The sequence below is a fragment of the Gekko japonicus genome, unplaced genomic scaffold (assembly GCF_001447785.1).
Source record: "Gekko japonicus isolate JY-2015 unplaced genomic scaffold, Gekko_japonicus_V1.1 scaffold19, whole genome shotgun sequence".
In the NCBI taxonomy this organism is placed as follows: domain Eukaryota; kingdom Metazoa; phylum Chordata; class Lepidosauria; order Squamata; family Gekkonidae; genus Gekko; species Gekko japonicus.
In genome coordinates, this window is record NW_015164664.1 from 2,657,331 (window position 1) to 2,684,859 (window position 27,529).

At 41.5% G+C, this 27,529-nt stretch overlaps 1 protein-coding gene across 1 annotated transcript in view; it reads left to right on the top strand.

Annotated features, from left to right (window-relative positions):
• CABIN1 (calcineurin binding protein 1) overlaps positions 1-27,529 on the top strand; it is a 94,073-nt gene that overhangs the window by 6,151 nt on the left and 60,393 nt on the right. The window contains exons 3-21 of the mRNA XM_015408948.1: positions 661-774; positions 2,625-2,759; positions 3,160-3,340; positions 5,246-5,375; positions 6,582-6,731; positions 7,670-7,947; positions 8,472-8,640; positions 9,092-9,228; positions 11,212-11,429; positions 13,302-13,380; positions 13,551-13,558; positions 13,833-14,033; positions 14,309-14,458; positions 15,468-15,662; positions 16,374-16,610; positions 17,901-18,063; positions 19,078-19,199; positions 19,767-19,928; positions 20,870-21,076. Coding sequence (XP_015264434.1) covers positions 661-774; positions 2,625-2,759; positions 3,160-3,340; positions 5,246-5,375; positions 6,582-6,731; positions 7,670-7,947; positions 8,472-8,640; positions 9,092-9,228; positions 11,212-11,429; positions 13,302-13,380; positions 13,551-13,558; positions 13,833-14,033; positions 14,309-14,458; positions 15,468-15,662; positions 16,374-16,610; positions 17,901-18,063; positions 19,078-19,199; positions 19,767-19,928; positions 20,870-21,076 — 3,036 coding nt within the window. The remainder of the gene's footprint in view (positions 1-660; positions 775-2,624; positions 2,760-3,159; positions 3,341-5,245; positions 5,376-6,581; positions 6,732-7,669; positions 7,948-8,471; positions 8,641-9,091; positions 9,229-11,211; positions 11,430-13,301; positions 13,381-13,550; positions 13,559-13,832; positions 14,034-14,308; positions 14,459-15,467; positions 15,663-16,373; positions 16,611-17,900; positions 18,064-19,077; positions 19,200-19,766; positions 19,929-20,869; positions 21,077-27,529) is intronic.

Genomic DNA, 27,529 nt, shown 5'->3' on the forward strand with positions numbered 1-27,529 from the left:
GAGCAGGCGTCCTTTAATTTCATGGCTGCTGTCACAGTCTGCGGTGATCTGGGATCCCAGGAACGTGAAGTCTGTCACTACTTCCACGACTTCCCCTTCTATTTGCCAAGGAGTGATGGGGCCGGATGCCATGATCTTAGTTTTTTTGATGTTGAGCTTCAAGCCCACTTAACCCTGAGCAAGAGGCTCTTTAGGTCCTCTTCACTTTCTGCCATTAGAGTGGTATCGTCTGCATATCTGAGGTTGTTGATCTTTTCCCCAGCAATCTTAATTCCCACTTGTGATTCATCCAGGCCAGCATTTCGCATGATGTACTCTGCATATATATTAAATAAGCAAAGTGACAATATACATCCTTGTCGTACTCCCTCCACTGAGAAATTTGCCCATTTATACTCACTCTCTGTTTCCTATTAATCAGTCAGTTTTTGATTCACAAAAGGACTTGTCCTTTTATCCTGTGACTATTGAACTTACTTAGGAGTCTTTGATGAGGAACTTTATCAAAAGCTTTCTGGAAGTCAAGGTAAATAACATCTATTGGGTCCCCCTTGTCCACATGTTTGTTCACTTCTTCAAAGAACACTAACAGGTTACTTTGTGTGTTCGCAGAAAGATGAAGTAGAAATTATCAGAATAATTAATGCTCTTAATCTGTAGGAAGCGGAAGCATTTGCGTTATATCATAAAGCTTTGGACCTTCAGAAGCATGACCTGTTCGAAGAATCTTCCAGAGCTTACCATGAGCTACTTGAGACCCGCCTGCTACGAGAGGTCAGTGCATCAGGATCCTTTCTGTCTGTTGGGTGGGTAGTGCATTGCCACTTTACTATCTGTAACATCCTCATCTTGTGGAATGTGTGGCTCTCAGTCTGCTCCTTTGAGTCTGATCTGAGTTTCAAGGCCACCAGTAACATACTTATAGGAGGGAAGATGTTGAGTCACTTGGAAACTTGCAAAGGATAATTTTCAGAATAGAGATATGAAAATCTGGAAAAACGAAACTGGAATATTGGGGGGGATATTTCTCGTAAAACCTTTTTCAGTGTTTCCAATGGAAAAAGTGGTTGTTTTGGTGGGGGGAAATACTCTCTTTGGAACAATTAGATGAATACTTTGTATGGCAGTTTTAAAATATTAGCTTTTTTTTATTTGTCAAAATGCTTTACTGCCTTGCACAGTAATTATAATGTGTGATATTTGATTATTACAGTTCCTGTATGTTGTAAGCACACACCAATCCTCTGGTGTATTTCGGATTCCTTTCTGTTCTGCCGTTTGTGAAAGAAACTGCTCTGTGTTTGGAAATAAACACATCAAATAAAGAAACAAACTAACTTGTGAAATAATAGAGAAGCTTGTTCAATCCCTGCAAACTCTTTAGTTCTCTAAAATCAGTCAGGTTACAATGAAAGTTCAGACTTGGAAGATACGGATCCGCAAGTGGTGATAACATTTTCATGGACATATTGTTTAAATGACAAGTTATGGATTTCATGTGTCTGGTTTTGACCAGAGTTATATTTTCTGTGTGTAAGGGTGATAAGCTGTTGGGCTGTTCATGAATTATGGGACAAGAATGTTTCAAAATAAATATAAAATAAATACATTATTGAGGAGCCCAGTCTTCTTGTGAGCTGTTAGGCTTTGGCAGACACAGTTTTGTTTTTAAAGAGTGAAGCCGTTTGAAAGAGGGAGTGTTCCTGTGGTGTATCCTTTAACATCAGTCTTACCAGGTGCTTTGTTAGAGTTCCAGCTTTGAGCGTAATATTCTTGGTGTACAGAACAAAATGGAGCTTCTGGTAGAGTACCTTCCTTGTTGCTTTGTGGTGTCCTTTCTTGAAATGCTTACAATTTATACATAATATGCTTTATGATCTTATGTAGAAAAGTAAACTAAGACTGAATAAGAAAAACATTCCTCATTTGTCCTCAAAATTTCATTATTTTCTAGAAAAATGATTGTTACCTATGTTATGAAAATATCCAGAATTCTTTTTCATGCTACTTAAGTCTGCTTAGCTGTTTCAGCTTTACAGATGTATTGCTTTGAAAGAATTTAGGGATAAGGTTCTTTGGTTTCTGACAATCTTGCACTTCAGTTTAAAGTCACTGTAGAGCTTGTTTATGTAACCCTTTTCTTTTTCACAGCATCTGAACCTGGAATGGCTTTCCCTTGCCTTGTCAGGAGATGTTTGGATTAATGTACTTCTGTTTTCTGATGGAGGTGACCTTCAGAGTTTGCTCACTGAACTTTCAGATTCCCATCCGGCTTCTAATGGCTATGCTAGTCCTTTCATAGTGTCTCTATAATGCGGATTCACTCAGTGCATCAGAAGAAGACGGCTTTAGACCATAGAAGCTTATGCTGGAATAATTTTATTCATAAGACTCCTTTTTATTTTAACAACTACAGGAAGGCATCCCCCCTCCTCCCGAGTTGATATTTGTGGTGGTGGATTTGTGAGCCATTTGTGGTTCACTTAGATGGTATGCCAGCTTTGCTATCCAAAGTCATTCTGGTTCAGGTGGCTTTGAGTGACTTGGTGTTATGCTTGTCAAAATCAGATGAGTTGTTATTGTTAATGATTAATATACTTGTTTCCCCTGTTTCCAATTTTCAGGCAGTCCCATCTGGTGATGAGAGAGAAGGATTAAAGCATCCTGGCCTGATGCTAAAATATTCTACTTACAAAAACTTGGCTCAGCTGGCAGCACAACGAGATGACTTGGAGACAGCTATGGAGTTCTACCTGGAGGTGCACTGTTTGTGTTCTAGTATACTAGGGCTGGTGCTTCCATTTTATATGTGGCTGATACAACAGCAGAGTAACTTACACAGCCATCTTTCAATGGTGGGACAAAATGTGCTGGTGTTGTTGCCACTGTTGGGGTTTCCGTTCCAGACTGGGGAGCTGGCCACAGATGCTTTTAGCTCCCATGAAGCTTTCAGTGAAAGTACAACCAGCATAATAACAGAATTTATCTTCAAAGACTAGGCAAGAGCTGAGATGCTGTGAGCTTTATGTTTTAAGCTTTGTTGGCAGACTCTGAAATCTCCTGAAAATTTTGCACTGGAATCTTATCACCTCAGTTGTGATGTCTTTCTGCTCCAATTGGTACAATCTGTGTGCATGCTTGACATTTTGTGTTTTCCAGGCTGTAATGCTGGACTCCACTGACGTCAACCTGTGGTACAAAATTGGTAGCGTGGCTCTCAGGCTTATGCGCCTTCCCCTAGCACGACATGCTTTTGAAGAAGGTCTCATGTGTAACCCAGATCATTGGCCTTGCTTAGATAACCTTATCACTATCCTCTACACACTCAGTGACTACACAAGTAAGTTATGTCCTTCTGTATGTTTTTTTTAAAAAGAAATTTGGAGTTATCATTGCAGTAAAACCTAAGTCATTGCTAATCACTTCCTTAAAGTTAGATATGCAATGAAATTTTAAAGTTGTATTTAGGGTATCTGGGATGGAAGTACTCCCCAAGGACACAATCTGGATTAAATTTAGAATCTGCATTAATTTTTAAATGTCTATCAGATAATCCAGGAAATTAACTTTTTTCAGATGAGGTGTTCTTGGGTTGGAGTGCTCTGGAATGGAGGGCCATGTGAATTGGGCAACTTTGTCATTTCCTGTGGGAGGAGCCCCACCCATTTTTTTCCTAGCTTGCTCTGTACTAGCAGGTTTTTGTATAATATTTTAAATAGTAATGGACAGAAGGCCAGTGTAGTAAGCTTTATTGGATCAGATAATGTTGAAATGCTCTAAGCAAGCTGCTGAGTTATTTGGAATCCTTATTTTGGCATTGGCATTCAAGAATCAAACAAGAATAAAAGAATGTTCTTTAAAAGAGAGGGACAGGAAGTGTTATTCTCTCTTGAGGGGAGGAGGGCACTAGTCTGATATGCTTGGGTTCCTCTTCCCATAATACCTGGAGGAAGGAACATGATTGCACTTTCCAACCCGGGGGGGGGGGGAGCACACCCTAAATTTTTTTCCTGCTGCCTGACAGAGCAGTGGGTTTAAAGAGCTCCTGATATTTTCCTTTAAGGAGCTCCTTTGGTTGCACTTTGTTTTTCTCTTTCCACACCTGTGCCTTTCCCTCTGTTTAAAAAACCAGACTTTGTTTGTTCTTCTGCCCTTTTCCATGAGGCTGCTTGCCTTTTGCCTGCTGCTTCAGTCACAGCGATGTCTGCAGGGGAGGTCTCCGACCATGGGACCTCCTCTGAGAGAGAGTTGGGGGAGGTGATCCCCAGGCGGCGGAGCAGGAATTCTCTGCAAATCTGCTTGCCCAGCCATCCTGCCACAGCAGAGCTCCAGGAAAGAGCCATAGGCTGCAAATCGCTCAACTAGGATCATGAAGAAGCAGGCTTGATTTTTTGCGCCGAAACTGCACCCTCTTCTGATTAGCTGGGACGGCCTGTTCCCCTTTCCCCTGGAGATGAAAATCAATTTCCTGCCTCCAGGGATTGTGGGAAGAGGAACCCAAGCATATCAGAGTGTCCTCCTTGCCCTCGAGAAGAAGGAACTTCACAGGAAGTCCAGTGTTCCGATTTAACTGGGTTGTGAATCATACAGCCTCGTTGGTCAGTTTAAATAAATGGCCACTTTCACCTCCCAAATAGGGCAGTAGAAACTTTCAAGAAGATGTAGGAAATATTTTCAGAAAGGAAAAATAAGAAAATAAACACCACTATTAATCTATATCCAGCTACCCAGATCGCTATCTAGTAGTCATTCTGAGACCAGGTTTTTTTAAAATTTGATTTGATTTATTAAATTTCTGCCCCGCTGTCCCAGCTGGGGCCAGCTCAGGATGGCTTACATAAAACAACATAAGATTTACAATACACATAAAATAGATTAACAGCAACAATTAAACATTTCTAAAATCATTTAAGCCATAAAACATAATAAAGTGCTAGTGTCAGTAATTTCACAGTGGTTGTCATTACTCAATTCCCTCTCTTCTACTACAATATCTCAGCTTGGAGCAAATACAGTCATTAGATCTTTAGAAATGTTAAATGTTTAGTTACTCCCCTGCCCCTTATCTGTGCCTTATTGTCATTTTTATTCTAAGGGTATTGGTCATTTGCATTAGGGTAATACAGACATTATCACCTTAAAGTCTTTATCCTATCAGGCTGACTCTGTACTGTTGAATATAGGAAGAACTAGGAGAGAAGAGTATGGAATGAATGAACTAGGTTCCTTCTGTTTCTATCCCCAGCATGCTTGTATTTTATCTGCAAAGCACTGGAAAGAGACTGCCAGTACAGCAAAGGACTTGTTATTAAGGAGAAGATTTTCGAGGAGCAGCCATGTCTCAGGAAGGACTCACTAAGGATGTTCCTTAAAGGGTGAATTTCCTCTCAAGTCCTTGCATCCATCCCTTTATTCCGAAGTTTTTTGACTTAGCACGCTGAGAGAGGCCGTTGTGGTCTGCTTTTCTAAGACAGTTTGTTGTCCCAAAGGTTTTGTTGTCTACACAGAAGAACTGAATTTCTTCTGTTCCGTGTATTAACGTTCTTTTATTCTGTTTGACTTAAGCAATAGTTAATGCTAACCACAGATGTAATATTGCAGGCTGCCCTTTTATTTGTCAAAAGCAATTATTTGTAGCAGGAATCTCATCTGGTTCTTAGTTTAGGTTTATTTCATGAGTACTGTTCCTCCAGGCATTTTTAATGAGATAACGAATTTTGCTCCTCACACATTTATTGATCTATCACATGGTACCCGGGTTTCAGAGAAATGCTTTACACATGTCCAGAGAGATTTCTGATTTTTCCTTTGAGTAGTAGAGTCTTGTACAAGATCAGGCTGCTTTTTGAGCGATATCCCATGATGCTCGGAGGACTGTAGTTTAAGGAATATTACTAGTATCATTTATATCTTGTCTTTCTTCTATCATGAAACTCAAGCCAGTGTACACAGTGTTCCTAGATTGGCAAGCCCAGACATATTTAGCCTCAGCAAGACTGCTGGATAACGTGAAACAAAGGGTCCAGTTCCTGCTGGGCAATGAGGCTAGTTGTGTAGTTATTTGCCATGGCTTTTGGAGGGAAGGTATACCCCCAAAGGGCAAAACATAAACAAGTGTAATAATGATTATATTATTTTTGTCATCATTTTGTGTTACATTCCAAGTTTGTATACCAGTATGAGAAATAAAAAACCTTCTTAATTATAGGACTAGATGAGATAATGTCATCTGGTTAAAATTCTTGCATTAAGAAAGGCTGATCTGTCACAAGCAGAATACAGCAGTGAATCATGTCACTGTGCCTGTCTTTTAAATGACTTTAAACATTGAAAACAGGCATGTATGCATCCTGGTCTTCAGATTTGGGCAAATTGCCCAGAGCTTTCATTTCTAATGGAAGACAGGCAGTATCTTCCCTGAAAGAACCCTTTGCTTGTTACTTAATACTTCCTGTATTTGAAGTGCAAAATTACTTGCTTTGATATACAGCGTCCAGAGTTGCTGCTGTCGTCAACATAACACTTCAGGAAAATTTGGTTATTTTGATTATCTAAGCATCTGGTTTTCCCTGAATTTTTAGTGACATGTCAATTCATGATGTCAATGTGAGTGCATCTGAAGCAAGAACAATAATTGAAGAAGCACTGGAGCTGCGGAGGAAAAGGCAGGCTTTGATGGCACGGAAGACTGAGCCAGATCTGAAGCTTATCCAGCCAATTTCTGTTTTCACGTATGTGTGGAGCATTTCCCCCAAGTTAGACAGTTCAGAATGTGCTCTGAATTTTGATAATGCCCAAATTCTTCTTGTGTGATTATGTTATGGATCAGCTGTGTGTCCTTTACCTCGCGTAAGTGTACATAACAGTATCTCACTTCCCTGGAGTTGCTGGGAGTTAACTCTGTTCAGAGGCCTGTTTTGAAATGAAACAATGTGATGGGAACTGTAATTCTGTCCCAGGTTCTATTTCCTTGAACTGGGCTCCCAGTACCTGATGCTGTACTAGTACCACATCAAGGTAGTTAGTTAATAACAATTTTCTGGAAGACGTAGTTGTATCAGTAAAAACAGCCTTACATCATTATGACTTAATTTTAATCTGCTGGTTTTAGCTGCATATAAATGTAACTGGTGTTGTTAGAAATGGTGAGTGTGGTAATTTTTATGGTATTGTTATTTTAGATTGATATGTTGAAATTTTTGTGAGCTATTTTGTGAGCTAAATATTAACATTTTTAAAGTAGAATACTGTCTGAGTTTGAAGCACATCAGAAGCTCTGGTTCCAAAAATATTTCACTTCTGTGGTTTGGCTGGGCAAATGGACAGCAAAAGGCCCAAGGTTTGTGCTCCAAAACTATAATCTCTTGTAGGTTTGGGAGACTGACTGAAATATTTTCCGAATAAACCAAATATCAGCCTGGTTTAGAGCCTGTGTGGAAGATAATTCCAGTAGCTTCAGTCACATGATCTGACATGGAACTGTTTTATCCTTATTGTTGCATGTGGCACTTTAAGAGTTTGACAGTGGGGAGAGGACTAGAGGACTGTGTTGTGTTGTCCACTTGCCTGTCAATCGACTTTTATGTTGTCTTTCTTTCATGGAGCTCAGTGTGGTGTACATAGTTCTCCCAAGCTGCGCTTGCAATGGTTGTCATGCACTTTCTTGCAGGTGGAAATGTCTTGGGGAGAGTTTGTTGGCAATGTATCAACACATGACAACTTGTGAACCACCTCAGCCCAGTCTGGGCAAAAGAATTGACCTCTTGGAGTATCAAGATCTGGAACAGCACTTGGCTGTCCCTACAACTTCAGCTCCTGTTAGTGTCATCCAGGCCAACCCAGTGAGCGCTAACCCTGTAATGTCTGTGACAGAGCCACTGCTAACATATACACCAGTGACACCTACCTTTCCCAGTCCAAATATTTTAGAATCCGTAAACTCTGCAGGTGAGAAAATTGTCATATTCATTACGTGTTTATCTCTTGCTCAATACTGAAGAGTACTTTCCTTAGTTGTGTCTCCACTGCCTTTGTTTGCACCAAAATACTTAAGTTAAAGAGTTGCACTCTGCTGCATTGCACTAGCAGATGAACAGAAGGTACAGCTGTGAGTTGGTTTCCAGTTGCTGAACCATTAAACCAGAGAGCATTGATCAGTGCTGGTTGCTGCTCCAGGACTTCTAGAGAAACTGTTGCTTAAATAATGCAACTTTTAAAGAGAAGGCATTTCCTGTGTTTTTCCTTCAGCTCTACTGCTAGGCAGCAGTTGCAGAGGTAGTGAACTCTGGCTAGCCTTGTACCTGTCTGAGAGTTTGTGCTTTCCCAGCACACCTGATTCCAGACACCAGGCTATAGTGGTGATGCTACCAAAAGTGAAGCTAAGAGGGAAGAGAGTGTTCCTGTAAACAAAATGCAAGCTCTACAATCAATTATCCTGATAATTAGGTCATGATTTGATGTTTGTCTCTTAGGTGATTCCTCTGCAGGTGACAAATCAAAGAAAGGAGTGAAGCGGAAAAGAATCACTGAAGACAGTGGTGAGACAGCAAAGAGACGGTCTGCTAGAGTGAGGAATACCAAGTGTAAAAAGGAGGAGAAAGTTGACTTCCAGGAACTGCTGGTGAAGTTCCTTCCTTCACGGTATGGTAGCCTGTTCCTTAACGATTGACTGTTGTACTGCTTCTGAGTTGGAAAGAAAATCGTCTGATCCTCTACTCTAGTTTCATTCATGTTTAGTTCTGATGCATACTCAGTGCTTTTTCCATGAGCCAAAATGCAATGCATGGGCTCCTGTACTGTCTTGCGTTTGGTTGCCTGGCCATGATATTTAGTTTTTGTTTTTTAAGAATAATCTACTAACATCTACTAACATGTCAGCAGTAACTCAGGAAATTACAAGATATTTGCATTCTTGTCCATGCTGATTGACATTACGTTAAAATACATCTAACCTTTCAGGCTTCAGTTTTTTTGTGGGGGTGTTGTTGTTTTGCATATTGGCTTTGGACTGCCATGGATCAATAAATTCAGATGTCTGCATCATGAGGGCACAGCACCGGTTGAAGTACTAACACTGTGCTTTTCATTTTAGCCTAAGGAAGCTTGATCCAGAAGAAGAGGATGGTGCTTTCAGTAACTATGAGGTCCAGTGTGAAGCCAAAGAAGAGAGCTTCCTGCCTGTTGGTTCTAATAGAACATTGTTTGACTTCACCTCATGCATGGAATCTGGTGGGTGCTTCTGTGTGCAAGTGGAGCAACTCCCTAATTAATCTAGTTAAATGTCAATTAAGCATTAGCTTGGTCAGTTCAGTTTCTTTCTTGATCGTAGAGGGAATCTATACTGTAATGTACCAAGGGATTTTGTAATAAAGCCTAGGGATTGGGTGAGCTGCTGTTGTGTCAAAGTGTATGCTCCATTGATTGTGCTTACATGTATAGTTTTCAGTTGGTGCAACCTGAGTTTGTGGATAGAGCATTTGGAGATGAGATACCTACAACTTACTTGATCCCTGCCCATCTTTGCTAGAGAAATCTGCTAGAGGGGGACTGGCCCAATGAATCAGTGCCTCTTTAGCAAAAGTGATCCAATATCAAAACAGCTATTGACCTGTTTCAAATTGACCTTTTCTGGGCAAGAAGAGCTATGGCTTCTCAAATTCAGGTGTTTCTGAATGAAACTGATTATCTAGATAACTTTCCATCCAGCTTCTAACCTGGATGTGGAACTGAAACTGCCTTGTCTACCCTGCTTGAAGATCTACAGCTGTCACCTGGTGCCGAGTCCCTGCTGGTTCTCCTGGACCTCCCAGAAGCTTTCAGTACCACTGACTCCCATCTAATTCCACAAACCAAAACTTAACCCTGGCAAGACAAAAGTGCCATAGAATAGGAGAGTGAAACTGATATAGGATTAGATATGTAGTGTGTTCTAGGTGGAGTTGTTCTGTTCCTTGAAGAATGCGACTTGCAGTCTGGAGATGGTTCTGGATACGTCTGTGTCCCTGCAGGTTACAGAGATATCCTTTTCATCAGCTTAGGCAGTTTTGCTAGCTGCAACAATTCCTGGGCAGTATTGTATATCCCTTGTTAACATCAAGATGAGACTACTGGAATACACTGTATTTACATTCATTTATGTTATTTATAGTCCACCTTACTCACTGGGACTCAAGGTGTAAGTTAAATACAATCAACAGAGTAGCATATCAGTAAACAAAGCAATAGGGTTTGGATTTCAAAAATCTGAAATCAAGCAGAAATTTGAACTGAGGCAAAGCTTAAGTATTAACATGACACTAAATGATGCAGAAATTACATAGTAGGATCGTACAGCAAGAGACCATATATACTATACATAGTCTAGGCCACAGTGCCTATACCTTTACCAAAGTAACTTTCAGAAACATTTTATTACAGTATAGCCTTAATTACCTCTGTATTCCCCCTCCCCCATTTCAATTTTGCATAGTCTGCAGAAAGCCAGGAGGGTGGGAGCAGACCATTCCATAAGGTGGGGGCCACAACTGAGAAAGTGCTTATAAGGGCAGTTGTTGATTTTGCCCATTTACAGGGTGGCACCTGCAGGAGGCCCTGCACTGGTGGGCAAAGCTGTTGCACCAGACCATTGGGGGAGTCTTTGAAGTTGATCCAGACACTAGAACTAAAGCAAAATGTAGTGGCTAGGATATCAACAGGCATCTGTTGGAGTGAACATGTAACACCATTTCTTGACTGAGTGTACTAGTTTCCTTTTTGTTTCCAGGCTTAATTCAAAGTGATGGCTTTGACCTTTAAAGACCTGAAACATTTGAATCCCAAGAACACCCACCCACACGAATGTGTGAGACTTGAGGTTGGCCAGTAGCACTCTGTTGCAAGAGCCTGCTCTTTCTGAGGCTGGATTGACCAGTGCTTGTAGGGGGGAGTTCTTGCCATCAGATTGGGAATTTCTGTCCTTGAAACCATGGCTCTTTTGGTGTGATCAAAAGACTGGCCTTTGAAAGCAGCTGATATTTTGAGATGATTTTGAGGGTTTTGTATGATAGTTATGCTGTTTTGTTCAGATGCATTGTTTTTTAAAGGGGAGGGTGTAAGTAATCTAAGTAAAAAGATAATTACATGGATTGTTGCAGTTATGCAGCTGGGGAGGTCAGGGGCTTCATTAAAAAAAATTTTTTTTGGATGCTGCACTGATTTTTGTTTTTCTTCCAGAGAAGCAGGATGTTCATAAATTCCTCTTGGCTAACTTGAACAATGGAGGTATCCTTGAACTGATGATGAGATATCTAAAAGCGATCAGCCAGAAGTTTTTAGTGAAATGGCCGCCTGGATTATCCGAGGTTGTCTTGAATATCTATAACAACTGGAGAAAGCACAGTAGTAGCCTACCCAATCCGCTACTAAGGGACTGTAGCAACCAACACATTCGAGTAAGAAAATGTTAAAGGTTGATTTCATTCTGTTGTCACCCTGCCACTGTCTCTGAACTCTGAGAACTTTAGGCTGAAAAATAATGTCTCACTCAGGTCTTCCTTCACCTGTGTTGGCTTGAGGCCTGACCCCTCCTGCCCAGGTTTTTGGGCCTTTAGAACATGCCTTTTGGAGTCTTGAATGTCTGTACTATTTACAGCTTAGTATGACATAGTAGGATCTGATGGATGGCGTGATTGAGCTGGGGAATCTTTGATTCATATTCCATCTCACACAGAACCTTCTTAGGTCTTTGCTGAAGTTCCTCACTTTTGAAGTAGTAGTTATCATTCAATCTCCATCAGTGGAGGAAGATATCCTTGAATGGATTATGCCTCTTGCTCAGTCCTCAGGCAGGGGATATGTAAATTAATCAGGGATCATTTCCTGTAGGAGCTCACAGGAGCGGAGCTCCGGCAGTAAAGAGCCCAGGGGGCGGGCACATGCAACAAGCCCCACCCCCTGCTCCCAGCAGCCCTCAGTCAGAGCAAGAAGCAGCCAGGGCAGTTGCAGAGCCCCCCACCCCCCGCCCCCCCCGATCTGCACGTTCCCCCCCCCCAATAGCTAGCAATCCAAAACAGTCCAGTGGAGCCTGAACGGTGGGTGTTGCCTTCTGACACACTTCCGGTGATACCATGGGGTGTGGCATATGCAAATAGGTTATGCTAATAGGTTATGCTAATGAGCTCCTGCACCTCTTTTTCTACGAAATGACCCCTGAAATTAATTGCAAAGGTTTCCACATCACTGTGGACATAGTCCCCCTAGTCTATGCCAAAACCAAAGGAGGGGTTGGGGGATGGAGTCAAATGCAATATGGTGGCTCACTTATACAATACAAATCCCTACCTACAAAACAGGGCTTCTAATATCAAACCTAAACAATGGCCCTCATCACCGCAAAAACCAGGTCAAAGGCAACCAGTTAATACTCCATAAATAAATGGAGCATTCATACTCATATTTTGCACGTGAGGAATTCTGGGGCTAAATGATGCCTTTCTCTCCTTCTTGTAGTGTTGTGCTAGTTGGTGTCATAATTAAATTATCCTTATGTTGAAATTTCTTTTAAATGGTCCCAAATTACAACCTGTTATATCTAATGCCGCTAGAAGAATTCCGTTTCTAGTGATCTTTTTGATTCTGTACAATGTCTGACACCAATAATAATGTGCCTAAGATCATTTACTTAATTATGCATTTTAAGTTAATTTATAGTCCACAGTTCTTGTTGAGACTCAGGGTGCAGATTACGCAACTAAAAATAATGCAATAAAAACAGCATACCTGCAATCCAACAATACAATGAAACAATATAATACATACAAGAAACAGTGCAAACATAACTGTGTTACAAAATTAGAAAACAATGCAATAAAACAATGTTACACTGCATAGTAAAAACAGCTTTTCTACCAGATGTGTGTTTAGTCAGTTCATGACCCAGTTCCTTTCTGTTGCTAATAAAGAGCTACTCCATCAGCACAAGAAAGTATCCTGGTAAGGTTTAGTTTACTCATTTGCTCCAAAGGCATGGCTATTCTAGCTTGTTTGAGCTTGTCCCTCCCAGGTGAGGGATCTCTCCTCCGCCCCATGTTCCAGTTTTGCCTACTATACAGTGACAGGCCAGACACTCTTTTTGCAGAATAAAAGCTTCTCTCTTTCTAATTTTTTATATTAACAAGCTTCATAGATAGTACTGATTCACATTCAAAGGGAGGAAGCCATTGTTCTATAAGTGGAAGAATAAATCAGTTAGAAAGGAGAGCTGCTTCCCACAGAGGTCCTCCTGACATTTCTCTTTTCTCCCCTGCTTTGTCTTCTTTCTCCAGGATATGATGATAATGAGTCTGTGCTGCATGGAATTGCAGCTTGATCAGTGGTTACTTACCAAAGGGAAGAGCTCAACAGGTGAGAGCTGGAATTTAGTAAGTGTTCCAAGAAGCTACATAATACAACATCTGCTGTTGCAGAAAATGCCCTGCAATTTCCCACCATGGATAATTTATCTGTTGGGAGTCTGGGAGGTGCCATATTCTCAATGGTCGATAATTCATGCTCAGTATTCAGAAGGCCCAGAGTGTCTCAAGTTAAAATAACATTGATTAGCCGGGCTGGGAAAGGCCTCGGTCTGAAATGCTGGAGAACCATCCCAGCCCAAATATGCAGTACTGGAGTAACACAAAGCAGCTTGGCGTGTTCTGAGCATTCCCTTGTCCACCGCTCTTAGCTCTTGATTGAAATCGTTTTTTTCCGCTAACTTCAGTATATGCTCTTGTAGGACAAAAGTGCCTGATACTTAGTGTGTAATGGATGAGTGTTCTCGTTTGAATTTATGAAATGTTATCTTGAGATGTGAAAAGAAAAAATGTTTGTTTCCCTGGAATGACTCTACTGCAGGTTCTGGAAATGGAAAATTTGGCCTCGATTTCCCTGGCACCCATTTCTTGGGGGATCTGCTACAGCTTTCATTCGCATCCTCCCAGCGAGACCTCTTTGAGGAGGGTTGGCTGGAGTTTGTGGTTCGAGTGTACTGGCTGAAAGCTCGACTTCTGGCCCTTCAGGTTTGTATTTTGACTTCAGCAAATAGACCTTTCCCATCAATTTAAAATCCTCCAAAGGGAGTGATTGAAAAGAGAAACTCTTGGTGTTGCCAAGTATTCTTAGGCATTGTATCCTGGCTTTTGATCTAATTTGGCGTGCATTTAGGCCCCAGTACTTCCCTATGGACAATGAAGGTGACAATTAAAGCATTAAAGATTGTTGCTAAAAACAATTTAGGTTGTGATATTTATGGAAGGTGGTCCATCAATTGACGTCTCCCTGGTTGCTTCTCCAGGGCGACATGGAGCAGGCCTTGGAGAACTATGATGTCTGCACCGAAATGCTCCAGAGCTCTGCTGCTGTTCAAGCCAAAGCCAGCAATGAACAGAGCATTGTGATCAGATTGCCAAATCTCCATGTTGATTCTGTGGTTTCTTTGGAAGAGGTAAATCAATTGGTTGATGGTTTTGCTGTTAACTGGATTTGACTTATAGGCTTTCTTCTGAGCTGCATGGAGGGGGCAGGCAAGCTTCCATGGCAGAGTGGGGCTTTGAACCTGGGTCCCCCAGATCCTAGTCTGATGTTTTTCATCATTGCAACACGTTTAGCAGTCAATATGATGTTCATTTGCAATATATTTAGATTTGGCAGTGAACACTGCTGTATTTCTCTCTACATAAATGGGCACTGATAATGTCAGTTCTGTACTGATCGTTCATCTGCCCTGGGTCAGGTGCCCACTTGGCCTTCAGGCTTCTAAGTAGTACCTGTTCCATTTAAGATCGTGGGACAAACTGGTAGTCCCACATTAGTTCCATAAGATACTACTCTAAACATAAAAAGGCATTACTGTAAATGTGTCGTACACTTTAGTATGAAATGTTATATAGCCGTCAACCAGAACATGGTGCTTCTCATTGATCTTTTTATCTAGGGAATGTTAGGATTATGCCTGTGTGCCAAAAAGTGTATAAAATATACATGTAACATTTTACTTGTGATAGCTCAAATCATTCTCTGAAAATTATCAGTGCTCAGTCGCTGATTTTTTAAAAAAAGTTTTAAAATCTTAAAATCTTGAAGCATATGTAAATTGAAAGTGTTATATATTTAAAGTTTGAGGTATGCTTTTTCAAGGGGTGCTTGATTTATTTTCCTGATAGCTGTTTCAACAGGTATTTGAGGTAGAAGCAGAAGAGAGGGGAAAACCAAAAAGGGCACCGTGATGGGGTGGGCAGGAAGCATCAGAGGGAGGTTTCAGAAGATCTCTTTTTATATGGGATCAAGCACATCCCCACACAAGCATTAGATGCACTTTGTTTGCAGTTGCTCTGCATTTTGTGCTAGATCGTTTATTCCAGTGTGGTTTCTCTGTCCTGCCATCAGTTTTGTTCGTAATTATCCTGCACATAGAGAGGAATTGCTGGTTACAGTGCACTCTGTGTCTCTTGCAGATTGACAAAAAGCTGAAATCTCTGGAGAGATGTCAGTCTCTGGAGGAGATCCAGCGCTTGTATGAGGCAGGGGATTATGCAGCAGTGGTGCAACTGCTTCGCCCAACATTATGCTTCAGTGGATATGGACGGACAAAACATTTGGAATTTGTGATCTCCATCCCAGAAAGGCCAGCTCAACTGCTCCTGCTTCAGGTTTTCCCCCTCTTGATTTCATAGCTGTTGGTGGATTGTAGTGAGGTTGGACAATCTGAGGTTGAGCAAACAGAGCCAGATAGCTGAAAACAGAGATGGTCTCCGTGCCAGGAAGCAGTTGCTAATTTGATAATGAGCATATTCATTGACAGCCCTGTAAGATCTCTGTAATGTCTTTTGATGCAACTAGAGAGCATTAACTCAGGTGAAAGCAAAAACATCTACCATTGCTGTTTGCAAGTACTTTTTTAGGGGAGGGATTTGGCAGGCTTCTATGGAAGGCATCCCAGTGCTCCAATATGGCCACTTAGACAGCTTTGGACATTCGGAGGCAGCTTTGATAGCGGGAGAGGGAGGGAGTGTTCAAAGAGGAGAGATGGTTGTTCTCCTGATGATGCTGTGTTTATGCTGTTCCCAGTCCTGCAAAACTGGAGACACAGCTGGTAAAAATGTTCATTGGTTTCTGTTGAAATAGCCTGTTTCTGCCCATCTGTATAAGCATCACTTGCTGAGTATTAACTGCATTGCAAAATGGAGTTTTCCATAGCATGCAAGTTTCCTGCCACTGTTCTGCATGTTACTCTTTGCTTTCCAATTTACAGACTTCCTGGAAGCTTTGTACCATGGAGTTGTTATGTACAGATATTATGTATGGATTTGCTTGTTTCCTCCTATAAGGAATCTCATTATCTTCTCCTTAATGTGCCTTAGGATTCCCTGCTCAAACTGAAGGACTACAGGCAGTGCTTTGAATGTTCAGAGGTTGCCTTGAATGAGGCTTTCCAACAGATGGTTAACATGACGTCAGCATCTGCAAAGGAAGAGTGGGTGGCTACTGTAACACAGCTGCTCGTGGGGATTGATAGTGCCCTGTCTGCAGACAGCAGCTGCCTAAAGGATGCTTCTGCAACACCAAGCCTCATTCGACTGTCTAACAACCTCATCCAGGTATTCAGGTTTGCTGACAGAGCCAAGCAGTTCTCCAAGTTGACCTGTCTTGGTGACCTTCTGATTAGGGGTATGCAAGAAAAAATAATTCAGTATTTTTCAGATTCAGATATAACAGACCCCAAAAGTATTGGTAAATACTGAATTTCCCCAGTCCAATACCGGTAAAGTATTGAGATTGGGGAAATATTCGGTATTGCCGAATATATTTGGTTCTATTATAACTGCAGGGAGGGAAGGGAGGCATGTTAAAATGCCTTCGTTCCATCCCCAAGCCCCACTACTTCCACTGGTCAGTTTCATTCCCTGCCAGTCAGCTGTTAAGTTTCCACCATTTAAAGCTAACAGCTGACAGGCAATGGGAGTGAAACTGACCAGTGGAAGCCTCCTCTCCGCTCCCTGCCTTTCTTTCCCCAACTGCCCTGGGGAATCTACTGGGCAGGTTTTGGCTTTTTTGGGCTCAGCTGTCTCTGATCTGTATTCAGTTTACATGATACTCAAAAAATACTTGTAAGCTATTTTTCGGGTATTCATTCGACTCAGTTATTGCTGAATGCACATCCCTACTTCTGATTTGCTGGCAGCCACTTTTATTTATCCCCACCAAAGCAGGCTGATTTATGCTTCAATGGTCTGTGTCACAGCTGGCAATGGTAGTTTAATTTCATTCAACTCAATAGTTGCCACAGTTTTCTGTTTGCAGTATACAGTTCAGTTCACAATACATATGGCTGAATGGCTACATGTCATCTCTTGCTCTATTTTGTGGTCAGCCCATAATTACTGGACTCTTTGCGAACTTGAAGGTCAGTAGTTCGTCAGTTCGAGACCCGAGTGCTGCATGACGGAGTGAGCTCCTGTCTCTGATCCCAGCTCCTGCCAACCTAGCAGTTCAAAAGCAAGAAAATTGCAAGTAGATGAATAGTTACCATTTCTGTGGGAAGGTAACAGTGTTCCGGGTGCCTCATCATCTAGTCATGCCAGCCACATGACCACGGAAATGTCTTTGGACAGCGCTGGCTCTTCGGCTTGGAAACGGAGATGAGTACCGCATCCCTAGAGTTGGATTCAACTGGTTTTTGAGCAAGGAAAACCTTTACCTTGTGAACTTAAAAAAATCCAGTTGGGTTACTGGTACAGTACTCCGATGCAGCCAGCTTTAATGCTTGTTGAACTCAGATCTTAGATTGCTGTAGGTGAACTGTCATCAACAGTTGAACCTTGTGTCTGAAATTCAGATGTTTTATGTTTGTGTGTCTCTGTGATTTACAGTGTTTATATCTTTAATAGATAATAGATTGCAGCATGGCAGTCCAGGAGGAGTCCAAAGAACCATTTGTTTCTTCTGTGCTTCCTTGGATTATTCTTCATAGGATCATTCAGCATGAAGAAGACAACTTCCGGTCCCTTTGCTGTCAACAAGAAGAACAGATACAAAATCAAAATGAAGAAGGTGGGAACTGAATTTGTGTATTCTTATGTTTTAGTTGTACTGAGTTTGTGTAGATAATGGCAAGAAATTGGTTCTGAGCACTTGAGGGGAGAGGTCAGAGAAGGAATGTACACTTGAATTGTTGCTGCTTACATGTCAGGCATAAGGAAACAGAGTTGGAGTAACTGGTGTTGCAGTATAAGTTGTGGGGCCACCATAATGTCTTCACAGCAAAAATTCATTCTGTTAACATGTCTCTCTGCCAAAGCAGGGTCAAATGATGGCTGGGCAGAGCTCAAATCAGTCATTGGGTTGGATCCAGAATGAACTGGCGATTTCCACTGATTTTTCCTTCCCCTCTGCATATGGAGCAGAGGTCCATCAGTGGATATTAGCCACAAGGTATAGATAGGGGCTCTGGGGCAAGTGATGCTCTGTCTTCTTGGTGCTTGGGGGGGGTCAACAGTGGGAGGGCTTCTAATGTCCTGGCCCCACTGCTGGACCTCCTGATGGCACTCTGGCCACTGTGTGACACAGTGTTGGACTGGATGGGCCTTTGGCCTGATCCAACATTGGCGTCTCTTATGTTCTTATCTGCAGAGCCCCCTCATATAAAGTCCTCTTTCCTCTATAAGCTGCATTTTATGGAGATCAGTCAGGGGAGGAGGCAGGAAAGTTCCATTGTGCCATTGGAAAATTTGGTATGGATCCAACCCACCATATTTTAATTTTGCAGCTAAGGTAGTTGCCGCTGGCTCTTAAGTGGGATGTTCCTGTTAGTGCAGCTCTGGCCAAATCTGTCTTTTGAACAGTGCCTCCTAGTGGAGGAGATCACTCAGTTGCTGGGTAAACAAGTAGAAGAATTCACAGATAAGCCAAATTCTTTGTTCTGTATGCTCCGAATGACTGTGTAAGCATAATAAGTATCAAGAACCCTTATTCCTTACAAAGCATGTAGAACATTTCAAACAGCATAAGCTATGCTTGCCCCTTTTAGGAGTGTTTGAGTAATTACTCATTTCTTTTTGTTAACAGTGGTGCAAACCCTTGACACTCCAATGCTTCCCTCTTCTCTAATGCTACTAAATACAGCTCATGAATACCTTGGGAGGAGGGCCTGGTGCTGTAACTCAAATGGAGCCCTTCTTAAATTCTATGTGAGTAGTAATGTGTGAAATATGTCTAGCTCCAGTTCCTTTTTTGCCACTCATTGCCCACCCCACCTCCTGCCATGATAAAGTTGTATAAAACTGTCAGTGATATGGAGAGAAATGTAAGCATTTTACTCTCCTTTAGATTAGAGTGCCAGAATACAGTCATGCAGCGAAGCTGATGGGTAACAGAAATCCCCTTTTAGGCATTTGGGGCCATTTTGAAGACATTCCTTGGGTGGGAGATCAAAGAAGCAGGCATGACAATGTAGACTTTTCATTGTGTAAAGTCCTTTTCTAGCTATCCATTGCTATCTTGCCCTGGGAATGAGAGTTTAGGAAGGCATTTATGAACTGACTCCCTCTTCCAGTTATATTTTCTTTGAGAAGGTGTCTACCTCCTGATTGGTCTACTGAGGTGTCTTCCCTTAGCAAACATAGCACACCTTCCTAGGGGAAGGAAGATCAAAAGTCACACAGCATTATACAATTTGTATTGAAATGTATTCAGAGAGCCTACATAAGATAAACATTGGCAGTTCGTATAATTGATGTGTGTGATTATTGTTCCAGGTAAGGGTTTTGCAAAAAGAGCTTTTGGCTTCCACTTCTGAAGACACCCATCCCTACAAAGAGGAGCTGGAGACTGCCTTAGAGCAGTGCTTCTATTGCTTATATAGTTACCCAAGCAAAAAAAGCAAAGCACGGTACTTGGAAGAACATTCTACACAGCAGGTACATTTACCTAACCTCACCTTTAGTGAAATGGGACAGGCAAGCATAGTACTGGAGAGCTGAGGGCTGATTTCCGCATGACCTTAGCTTGATTGTACTGAAGTTCCATCTTATCCAGCAACCTTTTTCCAATGGTGGCCAGCCACATGCTTTCAGGAATCCCACAGACAGGGAATGAAGGCAAGAACCCTCACATTACATCTTTATATATACATTTCACCCTTATGTTTCCTGGAAAGCAGTTATTGTCAGCATCCTCTTACAGCTTCTGGGGCCATAAGAGAGTTTAATTGATAGATGCCTAGCATATTAAAAGGCACACAGATGGTGAAAGCCAAGCTGCACACAAAACATTCCTAGAGGCATCACAAGGAACAGGACTGGAAAAAAGATCTCTTGCTGCCCAACCCTTTGGAGAGCCACTTACAGAGCAGAGAAGATTGAGCTAGGTGGGCCAATGTGTAAGGCAATTTCTCACTATATAGAGCAGCTGCCAAATTACACAGTCCGTTGTATAGACAGTAGATAAACTCACAGTGGGGCCTCTGTAGCCACCTGAGCCCCATGCAGGAAATCCAGAGAACAGCCATATTGAAAGGATCTCCTTGTAGGGACTATAGCAGAGCAGAGATATCATGCCTCAGTGGTAGAGCCCTGGTTTTGCATGCAGACACCCCCATGTTCAATCTCCAAGTAAGGGGTCTAGCAGGTGAGAAGACCACTTTCTGCCTAAGAACTTGGAGAACTGCTGCCAGTTACAGTAGGCAACACAGAGTTAGATGGACAGTCCATGGACCATTGCTCTGACTTGGACCATTGCCTCTGTGTAAAACAGAATATGTGTTTTCATTCCTTGGTCCATGGACCATTGCTCTGACTTGGTGTAAGGCATACATGCCTCTTTGTAAAACAGAATATGTGTTTTCATTCCTTCCTTCAAGGTGGAGTTGATGTGGGAAGATGCCTTATTTATGTTCGAATATTTTAAGCCCAAGACGCTGCCTGAATTTGATAGCTACAAAACCAGCACAGTTTCTGCTGACCTGGCCAACCTTCTGAAGAAGATGGCAACCATTGTCCCTCAGACGGACAAGCCTATGCTGAGACTAGAGGAAGTGTCGAGCTACATTGAAGGGATTCTGAGCAAGGTACAAAGATCTTGCTGCTGGGAAAGGCAAAAAGAGATGTGCTGGAGGTCATGTCCTCTTTCCTTGGAAGCCCTTATTCCTGGTCCAAGTAGTGTCAGGGTTACTTAGAAGCAAAGGAAAAGACCCTTTGTGCTGAGAGAATATATTCATTCTTGGTGGTCCAGAGTTGGAATGAGTTCTAGCTCCCAGTCTTCTTAAGCCTGGGTCAGCCCATCCATGCCAAAGCAGCAGGGTTTGGATTAATAGTCTGGGGAAGGAGTTGTTCCTGAGACCTAAATAATAGCACTAAGAGCAACATCTACATGGGGGATCACGGAAAAGGCCTTATGTATGATGTTGTGGCTTAGTGCTATACTTGTTTTGAAACTGAGTTGTTCTCTGGTGGAGAAAGGTATCCTCTGCCTAGTTGTTTCTAGATACTAATTGTCCTGCCCAGTCCCGTCCCATGGGAAGACACCTCCTCCAGTTACGGCCTTTCTTTCTCCCAGGCAGCTGGAGGGGGGAGGCTATTGGAACACCACACTTTTCAGCACGTGATCAGATCTTCCAATTGTTTCCGTGCTTCCCACTCCCAATGACAAGCAGAGGACTAGTCCACTCAGAGTTCTGTCAATGGATATGGCTGTTGGTGTGCAAGATCTCACAAGGGATCTTAGTAATTGGTGGGGAGGAATTCCAAATGTTACTGTACACTGTTGTCCTTGGGCACCCCAGTTACTCAAACTTGCAGCAGCAATGTTTTTCCTTGTTAGTGTATTTTACTGACCTTTTGACACTGGTGTTTTGAAGCCGTATACAAAAATAAGTAACAAGCTTTGTGAAATGGGTAAATGTTGTTCTAGAGAGTATACAAAAATATAAAAATAGTAATCCAAATAACAATAAAATGAAATATAGTGCACTGAGGTAAGAAACACAAAACAGTAACTTGGTAGACAAGGGATGGATTAGTCTTTTAATGGAGCCATTTGTGAAATGGGTAAATGTTGTTCTAGAGCAGGGGTGTTGAACTCATTTGTTATGAGGGCCAGATATGACATAATGAGACCTTGTTGGGCCGGGCCATGTGTGTCATGAAATCTAATGCCAGATAGCGGAGACATAAACTTTATAAAGGACACAGACAAACACAATTAATTTTAAAAGATTTTTAAAGATTTTTAAACTTTAAATAAAACATGCTTAAAACACTAGCACTCTTGCAATATTTTGTCTAACAGTCTCTGATAACTGACACCTCTTGCTCTGAATTATTGCATCAAAATGTCTGTGCTGTAGCAATTTTGAGTATGCTGTTCAAGTGTGTATTTGTAAGCTGCAAACCTATTTTTGATTTATATACATTAATTACAGAAATCTCATGCTCAGTGTTCCAGGGGAAAACATGAAAAGGCTGGGCATTGCAACTTTTTGTACATAAGTTGCTTCATGTGCTAGTCAAGTACATGAGAAGGCATCCTGACACAGAGAGCAATGTGTTTGTCTACAAAACTATAGTCTTCCCCAGAGAAATAACTACAACTTCCTATAAAGGAAATGTGCTAGGTGAACTTGGTCTGAACACACATTCTCAGCCTAATCCACTCACTGGCTTGTTATTATTCCTCCTCTAAAATAGTTCACATTGCCTTCTTACTGAGAAAAACTGGATCATGAGGGCATGAATACAGTGAAAAAGAGGAGGGAACCCCGTTGCACCCAGGAGGGCCCTGGCATACAGAGCCCAACAAAAGGCACACAAACTGTAGCAAGGCACACAAAAGCTCATACCTTGAACAAAACTTTGTTTTAAAGGTGCTTGGTATTTCTCTCGTGCAATTGAGACAGCCCAGCAAAGCAAGCTCTCCCTCATTCCCTCCCTCTGTTCAGGGAGGAGCCTCAACCAGTGGAAGGAAAGAAAGGCTTCCCTTTGTCTCCAGCAGCCTGGCCAGGAAGCAAGCTCTGGCTTTTCCCTCTCTCCCCATGGGAGGAGAAGGGGGAGGAGCCTCAGCCAGTTCTTTACCAGACTTTCTCGATCACACAGGAGAGGCTTGCCTATCTCTCCTGTGTGATTGGGAGAGACTGGTAAAGCAAACTGTGATTGGCAGCAGCAGCAGAACTGGAAGGAAGCAGGAAACAGTCAGGGCCTTGCGGGCTGGATTGGGGCCATCTGGCCCATGGACCGCATGTTTGACACCCCTGTTCTTGAGACCACAAGGGGAAGTACCAATCATGCCACAAAAGGCTGGGTGGTCCGTAGTCTTGGTGCCACCACCAAAAACACCCTGTCACATGTTGCCATTTGTCAAGCATCTATTGACAGTAGAAACCAAAATAGGGCCTCACTAGAAATTAATTAATAGACAATACAATTGTATGAAGATTGGCAGTTGACCACAGACAGCTCTTAGACAGCTGCATTTTGGACTATTTGATATTTACAAGTTTTGCGCTTATTAGAGGATACGTAAAGTCTGGTCTGTGCAACCAGCAGAATGAGGTGTTAGAATGGAGTGTAACAGTTCAGACTACTGGTTGGGAGAGACATTTTTAATGCTTCTCCATGTTATAACTCCCTTCACATAAAACATTAACACAGGTTCAAGCCTAGATCTTTGCATACTGTTTTGGTTTTCCATGTACATAATTCCTTATATGTAAATGAAAAGGAACAGTCCATTCTAGCATCTCAGTACTTTGCCACCTCATTATCACTTCATTATATTGTCTACAGTGTATGTAATGTACACCAGGCTTATCTTATGCAGCACAAAACTTCAAGGGTGACATAGCAACCATAGAACTGTCTCATGTTATTTCTTTCCCTGCATACATAGTGGACCATACACTGGATTTTGTTTCCTGCTCTGGTTTTAAAAAGAGTGATTTGTGCACACAGGAAACTGTTGACTCCATTGTTATGGACAAGACCATCTGATGATGATTGGTTTTTCCAGGGGAGAAGAACTCATTAAAATGACCTGCCCCCAGAAGCTCCCATCCTGGATTCTAATGTTTTCCAGGATGTCCTTAGGAAGCTGTCAGCTTGACTAGTAGTTATGTTGATGCTCTGCTTGACTGTTGAGATAGAGGTTTCACCCCTCTATACAGCTGAGCAGTACAGAATGGCAGTGAAATGCAAAGAAAGACAACATGAGCTCAGTCTGACCAAACGCAGCCCATTTGAAGGCCCACTATGTGGTGGTGTTGAAGGCAAAGTCTTACTGCATCCTTACAAAGTCTTACTACATCCTCTGCGGAGTTTTTCAGAAATTATTAAATACTCTAGTCATTGACCAGGTTAAACTTGTGCATTGTGAGTTTTTTGTAAGGCACTTCTCAGATAAAATCATTCACATCTCCTTAGGCATCACACTGGTGTCCAGTTTTGTATTGCAGTGTTTCTTGGGCTCATCTTGTTGCAGATGACTGGAAGAACTTTAGTTTTTATCTCGAGGGTTCTGGCAAAGTATTGGGAAAGGACCATTCCATAACGTGCCCATTGTAACCTTGCCCATCCTGGGTTCTAGTGCCTTACCACAAAAGAAATAATGCCTTTAGTTAGGTAGGTGGTCGATACATTGGCTAGGGTATTTTTTTTTATATTGTGATGTTTTTCTTTAAGATGTACTGGATGTTGTATATTTTTGTAGATCCCTTAAGATGATTGAAATGCATTGGGGATTTGTTTCTAATATCATTAAAAAAAATTAAAACAGTTGTTCTGTTACACCATTTGTTGGCTTTTCCTTGCTTTTTTTCTCCAGTATTTAGGGTGAGCCGATTTCCTTTGTTGGCTGCTGCTGTTTGGGAGTCTTTTCCACCATGGGTTGGGATAATGTCTTGAGTTTCTTTAAAGACAGCATAAATAAATTAGTGAAGATCCTCCTCTGATTTTTGGATCCTCCTCTGAATCATCTAGAGCAGGTATGTCCAACAGGTAGATCATGATCTACCAATAGATCGCGGAGGTGTCAGAGGTAGATCACCAGCCCCACTTGGTCTCCTGGTATAAAATAAAAAATGTTTGCAGTTCTTTTTGGATCTTCGTCTGTTTTGTTTTTGCTTATTTTGCTTACCAGTAAATGACAGAAGGTGCATTATAAATGGGGGATGGGGTGGAACCCAACTTTAGTAGGTTAAAATCTAATTTGAAATTTTATTTTCATGGTGGTAGGTCACCGGCACTTTTGACCGAAAAAATAGATCACGATCTGTTCGAAGTTGGACATGCCTGATCTAGAGGTTGGGATGAATTTGTTAGACTATCAAAAAAAAATCCAACTGATTTAGTCTGCAAATCTAGATTGCTGCAGGCTAATGCGCACTCCAAGTGGGTTGCAAATGAAGACAGGGATTTTAGAAATACCAAATTTGTCAACAAGTAGTTCTTTATGTTAAACATTCACCTGACCTTTTTGGACTTTGTTTATGGAATCTTCCAATCAAGATAAGACTGAAATCCTAAGAACACATTCCTGGAGTAAGCCCTGTTGAATAAAATGGGATTTAGTAATTCTGTTTAGGATCACTGCAAGACAGAACAGTTGCTTAAAATGTGATGCAGAGAGACCACGGCTCAGTGCTGGAGCATCTGCGTAGCGTATGGAAGGCCTCAGGTTCAATCCCCAGCATCCACAGCTAAAAGGATTGGGTACTAGGTGATGATAAAGGCCTTTGCCTAAGACCCTGGAGAGCTGCTGCTAGTCTGGGTAGACAAATACTGACTTTAATGGACCAAGGGTCCAGTATAAGGCAGCTTCATGTGTTCAGTTGTTTAAAGAGGAATTGAGAGTTTGTCTAAAAGTTGCCACTAGCATCAGAGTATATTCCTTGCTGTTTTAGAATCACGCAATTTGACTTGGATTTTGTTTGCATGATTACTCAGAATCCTGATCAGAGCGTACAAATAGGGATTTAACTGTTGAAAGCAGCACTGCAGATAGGGAATACTCATTGTGCTGTGTGAACAACTTTTTCCTTGGCTCTTTCTTAGATAAAAACATGTAACCTCCATTCATTCAATGCACTCTGTCAAGCAGGGGAAAGAAACTGCTTTGTATACAAGTTGAAATGGAGATTTTGATATTCAGTTTGTCTTTACTGATAATGAGTGTAATGTTTTGAATAAAGGCTAGGCTTACAGTGTTCCAATCCCAAAAACATGATCCTCTGTTAGCCGGGCTGAATTTCATTTGTCTCATTATACTTTCAAAATTGGTTTTGGACTCCTGTCCACAGGATAAGCAAGATAATCCTTCTCATCCCCCGTCTAATTTTATTCCTCCATGTCCAACTCCCCCTGCCGTATAGGCCTTTGAATCAGGTTTTGCATGACAATTTTAGACACTGTTGGACAAATTTGAATTGTAAGGAAATGGAGGCATTTAAGTTCTGGTAATTGATTAATAACATAACTGAAAAAGCAGATAAAGGAGGCTGTGATTGTAATCCAAATAAATGGAACTGTGAACAGAAGGGAATGAAACAACTTGGTGATTGGATATTTCCCCACCAAGGGAGAATCATTGTACTGAACAACTACTCTTGAACCCTTGCCAAAAAAAATATTCTCAGACTTTGTGCAAGAGGGACAAACTCTTAAATTTGAGATTCTACAGATTTTATCAACAAATTGAATGATGCTGTATGTGGAAACAGAAGAGCCAGTTTGGTGTAGTGGTTAAGAGGGGTGGACTCTCTCTGGAGAACTGGGTTTGAGTCCCCACTCTTCCACATGAAGCCAGCTGGGTGACCTTCGGCCAGTCACAATCCTTTCAGAACTCTCTCAGCCCCTAAAAAAAAAAGTCTAGCTCGCCACTAGCACAATGCTAAGAGCTAGAACTTGCAGCAGCCAGACAATCCTAGGATCTCCTGGCTATTCTACACATAATGCCACATGATAATTATTATTGTTTTGTGGAAATAGACACATTAGCTGCTGAATCCTTGTATACTAACATTCCATAGATGGAGGCTTTGACTGCCATGGAAAATATCTTCAAAAAGTGACAATATTTTTGGTGATGTTAACAAAGATGGCTTGCAAGAGGTATTATTTCTCATTTAATGGCAAACTGTATCAACAAATATTAATGTCATGGGGGGGTCACCTGTTGTAATTTGTTACTTTGAAAGGATAATTATTCATTCTTCAGACAGTTCATTTTCAAACAATATTGTCTATGGTGGTAGTACATTGCAATGTGTACTTACTTTGGAAGGGATTGTTGTTGTCCTTCCACCTCTTAATGTTTTGTTTAGATTCTAGAAGTCATACTAAGTTTGAATTACATTCTGGTAGCAGCCAAATTTAATTTTTTTTTATATTGTGTTTCAAAGATAAGTAAGAAACTCCAACAGAAATTCTTTTTAAAGATACGACACTCATACTAATAGACATATTAAAAACATGGAAATTGTTCTAAACACAATGATTTCAAAAGGGAAACTTGTATTTTGCAGTATAACTTG